At 41.7% G+C, this 6000-nt stretch overlaps 1 protein-coding gene across 3 annotated transcripts in view; it reads right to left on the bottom strand.

Moving 5' to 3' along the window:
* Positions 1-331: 331 nt before the first annotated feature.
* The window catches only part of XPNPEP3 (X-prolyl aminopeptidase 3), a 73237-nt gene continuing 67568 nt past the window's right edge, over positions 332-6000 (bottom strand). For all 3 annotated transcript variants that reach the window (XM_028115373.2, XM_088025386.1, XM_028115374.2), the window contains 2 exons: positions 5491-5611; positions 332-4046 (listed from right to left, as the gene is read on the bottom strand). In XM_028115373.2, coding sequence (XP_027971174.1) covers positions 3880-4046; positions 5491-5611 — 288 coding nt within the window. In that variant the 3' untranslated portion in view covers positions 332-3879. The remainder of the gene's footprint in view (positions 4047-5490; positions 5612-6000) is intronic.

The following is a 6000-nucleotide window of genomic DNA, read 5'->3' as shown; positions in this document are numbered from 1 at the left end:
AGTGAGAGGGAGAAGCAGACTCCCCGCTGAGCAGAGAGCCCAATGTAGGACTCGATCCCAGGACCCTGAGATCATGATCTGAGCCGAAGGCAGACGCTTAACCGAGTCACCCAGGTGCCCCTAAAATATATATTTTTAAAGATTTATTTATTGAAGTAATCTCTACCCCTAATGTGGGTGCTCGAATTCACAACCCTGAGACCAAGGGTCACATGCTGTTCTGGCTGAGCCAGGCAGGCGCCCCTCTATAAAAAATATTTTGTAGAACAAAATGTTCTCACATTTAAAGCTGTAAAGTCTAGATTTGAAAATAACACACACACACCCCACATACTTTTCTATTGTTTTACAGTTTATTTTTAAAATGATAGTAATAAATGCTTTTCCCTTGTTGGGGAATGACATACCTATTTTCAGTGGATAGAGCCTTAAAAAGTAACAGCGTTTTGTCCAAACTGAACTTATATAATTGCACAAAAGTCATACAAAGCATTAATAAATGCTAACAAAGACTGCAGTTCCCTCAGATCCTCATGAAGCATATACCCCAGGAGGCCTTGATTTCAGTGGGGATCTGAGCCTCAAGTTCCTCAGTGACACACAGGCAGAAGAAGAGCAGCCAGGAAGATGCATGTACTTTGTTACAATGGGCTTCTGCTCTAATTAAATGTCAGCATTTAATGATGTATCACCTTCTCATTATATTAGGAACATTAAACACTTTGGCTTGAATTATATTTTCCCAGGATTAAAACCTAACACTATCAGCTTAAGTTTTAGGTTACAGATCCCACCTTGGGAAACTAAAATTAAAAAAAAATTAACCACACCATAAAAATCTCTTGCAAGCAGTCCTTTATGCTGCCCCCATCCTGGGCCCTCACTTGGTTTCTAACACACACACACACACACACACACACACACACACACACAAATGAGCTCTATTATCGCTCATATGCCAGCTGAGGGATGGCGGACAGGGTCTAACGCAAATCCCAATTTTGTTTTATTGGTAGCAGTTACCGGAAACACAGTGTTACAAAGGACTCTGAGGTCACAGCTGGCCTGGCAGGGCAGTCCCTGTGCTGTCCTTATGATCTCTGACACAGACACAGGAGGAGGCAGCCCTCCTGCATCAGATCTGTAATCTTTCTATTATTGAGAAAGCTAAAGAGGATGTTGGTTATGTCAGCTTTGAAAAATATAACACAGTCCAATTTTTCTATTTTAATGAGTTACATTGTCTTCATGGGATTTTCTTAAACTTCATGGGATTTTCTTATTTTATGGATCTTTATCTCAAATTAAGATATAATGTCTGTGGTAGGAGCTTTCCCCTTCTGACCTTACAAAGACAGTGAAAAAATAAGGGTGTTTTGAAAGAAGACCCAGAGAGAACTTTCAGTCACCATGAGAAGTGCCTTCCTGGCTTGGATACTATGGATGTGGGAAGAGAGGGGTTTCTACTCCAGCAATTGCTACTACTGCGTTTCAAATAAAAAACACAACAGTCTGTTTCCTGATTATGAGGAAAAACACAGATTTCTGATATAAACACACAAAAGTAAGCAGCAGAGGCTATTGAGCTATGCTTCCTTCGTTTACATGGCATCATTAATGACCCAACCATCTCTCTCCACCTGAGGGAGAAAAATCCCAGTGTAACGTCTGAAGGACTTCTGAAGAGTAAGGTTTCCATTAGGAGAGCCTGGTGCATATATAAAGTATTATAGTTAGACATGGAGGAAATGCGGGGCTTGTCTGTGGTATGGCTAAGAATGAACAAGATTTTTGCCCTGTGCACCACTATCTGCTCAACAGGTGCATATATAAAGTATTATAGTTAGACATGGAGGAAATGCGGGGCTTGTCTGTGGTATGGCTAAGAATGAACAAGATTTTTGCCCTGTGCACCACTATCTGCTCAACAAATCCTGAACATGTCAGACAGCCCTGAAACACTATGCCATCCATCTCTTGATGGTTCTGATAGTCTGAGGCAATGCTTAGCTACTGAGGTTAATCCGGGACTCAAAGAACAATGTACTTGGCTCAGGCATTAAAAGTCACTAGAAGAATTCTGCCACAGCCATTCTAAGCAGGACTCACATCTGCAGAACTTGACTAGAATCTAAGCAGAAGTCTGTTTCGTGTCCAGGTGTGCTGCTATACATAAAAGCCACCTAGAATTTTAGCTAGAAAGTTGAAGACCACAAAAAAATGATTTACAGAAAGAAAAGGAAATTTCTTTTTCAGGATTGTAGATGAACTAAGGGCACTCAATCCAAGGAAAGGGTTGTTGGGGCCACAGAACCCCAAAGGGTGAGAAACTAGAGTTACGGATTTTCAGTCCCCTTCTTTTAGAAAGTAGCATGGGACTGAGAAGTTGGAGGGAGGGGGGTTGGACAGGCCCAGGGATAAGACACCACCTGTGTGGCCACCCACTCCCACAGCTGCTGAGCAAAGCCAGAGCACTCAAGGGTGAGTCCTGGCAGGACAGCGTGTGTATCACTCTGCTTTATACCATTATCTTTGTCTCCTGATGAAGTTGCTGCTTGTCTGCTTTTGGCTCTGTACCTTGGGTTTTCCTGGTAAGATGGGCAAACCTCTAGCACTGCAGGGAGTGTTAATCCCCCAGCTCGTTTCTTTCTTAAAATCCCTCGGATTTATGCTCTAACAATCAGCATGTTTTGTACATCCTGGGCCCATATCCAGGTTTAAAGGAGGCGAACACAGTAGTTCTATGACAGAAGCTCCTGAATAAACCATCTGCAATAATCTAGCCCGGTTCACTCTGCAAAGTGAGTTCTTGTATGAATGCAGCCAATGCTGTGTTGAGGGGAAATATGACTCCTTACTACTGCCCTTCCAGTGCTAATATAAGAGAAATAAAAGGATCATAGGATGTTTACAGGTACTGGGTGAGTTCCATATATTGCACTAGACACACTGTAGAATGATAACAGGAGCATCTCACTGAAACCTGGGTGCCGTTCCTCTGACGTCAACAGGGTAAGGAGAGGATCTACCCTTGGCCAGGGCAGCAGCTTCAAGGGTGTGCTATGAGGGTCAGTGCACTAAGAATCTACAAAGAAAGCATGGATACCTGGAAAAGGAATCTTCTTCAGATTGAGAACAGACAGAGGTGTAGATCTATAGCAGATACATATATGCTTTTCTTTCTCTTCCACTTCTTCCTTCATCAAGCACTAAATACTTTCCAGGCCACAAGCAACCAAATAGCAAGAAAAACTCAAAACTGTTTTGTTTAATAGTTAGTGTTGCTAGAATCTGGATTGGAGCTGAATGGTGGGATTGCAGGACACCAGTGCCCACAAGGGCTCATATGGTTCCAGTAGATATACAGGGTCCGGAAGAGATGGATAGGAGTTATGGAAGATGTGTATTGGCCACCCACAGTCACTGACAGGTGGCTTTTAGTATAGGCAGAGACACTGGTGGTTAGCTCAAAATATAAGCTTATGATATTAAGTAGATCTCAGCAAAAGTGTAGAAAGGGAAAGAGTTGGAGAGAAAGAGAAAATTTTCTGTATGTTTAATTGTGTTAACTGGAATGCATGGACATATATAATCAAGATCTTTCTGTACATTTAAAAATTAAACCTGCCTTGGTCATTAATTGTACAGAGTTAATGTTACTAAAGTTGTAGTAACATACTGTTCAACAATTCAATTTTCCAGATTTTTAGCTACTTAAATAAAGATCACATACACAATTTCATACATTCATACAGTTGCCACACTCCCAAATGGAACATGTGTAGAAGCATACACGCACAGATGCGCAGTCGGCACACGTGCACAGATGCGGACGTATACCCTCTCTAAACCTGAGAGGCATGTGGGCTGCAACGAGGGTCAAGAGGCCCTGTTGCATATCTGTTCGATGTCATTCATCTCTTTGGGGCAATCTGCAGAAAGGATGAGAGGTAAATCCTGAGTCACCAGTACATCATCTTCAATTCGTACACCAAGACCACGAAACTTCTCTGGGGCATCTCTGTCGTCCTCTGGAATATAAATGCCTGAAAAGTAGAAAAAAGAATGTGCTTTTCCTAAGTGGCAGTAACTGGATGATTTGGGACAAGCAAGCTAACCTCTCTGTGCTACAAATGATCTGTAAAACTGCGATCCTAAGAGTATCTACCTAGAACTGTGGATATTAAGTGGGATAGTACATATATGTAAAAGTGTGTGCCACATAATGGTCAATAAATGTTGGCTGCTAGAACTACTGGGGTAGTTGTTTGGTATACCAGACTACAGGCTCTATCATGATTCTGTCATATTCTGGTGGTTTAAGCAGGCCACTAAAGTTACTTATGAGTATGTCAACATATGCTGGGAACCAGTAGATTATATAAATGCATTCTTTCTCTGCCTAATCATCCCTTGGGAAAAGGGAACTGCTAAAACAGGGATATAAAGTATTTTAAAATATATTGAAAAAACCCACTTAGCCTGAACAACAAGCTGTAGAGATACTCAAAGAAGCCATAAATATAACTGATGCACACGATGCAGAATAAGAAATAGGAAGACTTTAAGGAACATTTGGAAAATTCTAAGAGCCCAAGGTACCCTTTCTAATCACAAAGTCAGACAAGAACATGTCTTTTCATATTTAAGAAATTGGAAACTTCCTCCATTATCCGCACAGATGCTGCCCTCTGATAAAAAGAAAAAGATCAGCAAAGGAATATGTAGCCAAAGCCTAAGGAAGCACCCATGCACCAACCAGACTGGAATGAATAGTACATAAGGCCACAGATAGCAATGTAGGCCTGGGTAGTATAACAAAGTCAGGTCCCAGCTATAATTTCTATAATTTAGAGAGGAAAACACTTGAAATCAACAGCTGAAATCCATTTTCGTGACAAAAACAGAGTATTTAAAAATTATTCTTTTAACGTCAATCCTTACACTCCACTGTGACCACCACTTCTCTGCTGAATTCTGCCCACTGCCCAGGATCATCAAGCTGGGCAGCCATTAGATCACCAGCTTTCTCTGAAGCTCAGGAAAAAGGACTTAGATCCGAAGGAGAATAATGTGGACAGTTCAATGCAGTTTGCAGAGTGGAACATGGTGAGTCTGAGTAGCTTTCTGCAGGGAAGCACCTGGGCCTCAGAGGTGTGAGCAGCCCACCACTGCACAGGAGACTAGTATAAGTTGGCCCTGGCAAAGGCAGGTATAAAAAAAGATTTATTTCTTAATATTTACTTATAAAAAGTATTCCCCATCTTTATTGTTTATTGGAGAAGTCAATTTAACAAATTGTGTGACGTTAAATAAGAAAGATCAAGAAAAAAATCTAAAATAAAGTTCCCATCTACACTGAAGAAATCCATTTTCCTGTCTCTCCTAATTTAACTATGTTGGTTCAGGTAAAAATAAACAACATTTACCTTTCTATCCGCTACTATTATGTGCCCCAAGGGATCACAGGCTGCTAGCACCTGCCCTTACCTGGCTCCACCGTGATTACCATACCAGGCTGTAGAGGGAGGGAACGGGGCATGTCTGGAGTGTCATGGACATCCATCCCGAGGTAATGGCCAACATGATGAGGGCAGTATTTTCGAGCAGCCTGGAAAAGGTAATCACCACAGTGTTATTAGCGCAATGACGCCTTAAGGGGAAAGCTGAGCATGCATACATAAGTCAGTGAGATATGTGTTAATACTTCCCCCACGTTTCTGCCATTTTGCAGTTTAACCTACCCTCGGGCTAATGCTCAAGAGACTTGATAAACTGCTACCTCTTGAATGCAATTCTACTGATGGCCTTTGAACTAATCCACATTTCCTTTCCCATTACTTAATATACTACATACATGCTGACTTGGGTAACCCCAGTAATGACTACGGCAAATGAAAACCTCTTTTCTTGGGGGAGGGAGGATGATTATGTTAGAACAGTTCTCTTTTCAGCGTTCACAAGTCCTTCTCAGAAAGCCGGCTCTAGAGATCCTGAGTG

Source organism: Eumetopias jubatus, unplaced genomic scaffold (genome assembly GCF_037043125.1).
Source record: "Eumetopias jubatus isolate StellerSeaLion01/CBP00866 unplaced genomic scaffold, mEumJub1_p1.0 scaffold_8, whole genome shotgun sequence".
Taxonomy (NCBI): Eukaryota; Metazoa; Chordata; class Mammalia; order Carnivora; family Otariidae; genus Eumetopias; species Eumetopias jubatus.
Note: the sequence above shows the minus strand (reverse complement) of the source record. Positions and strands in the feature narration are given on the sequence as shown.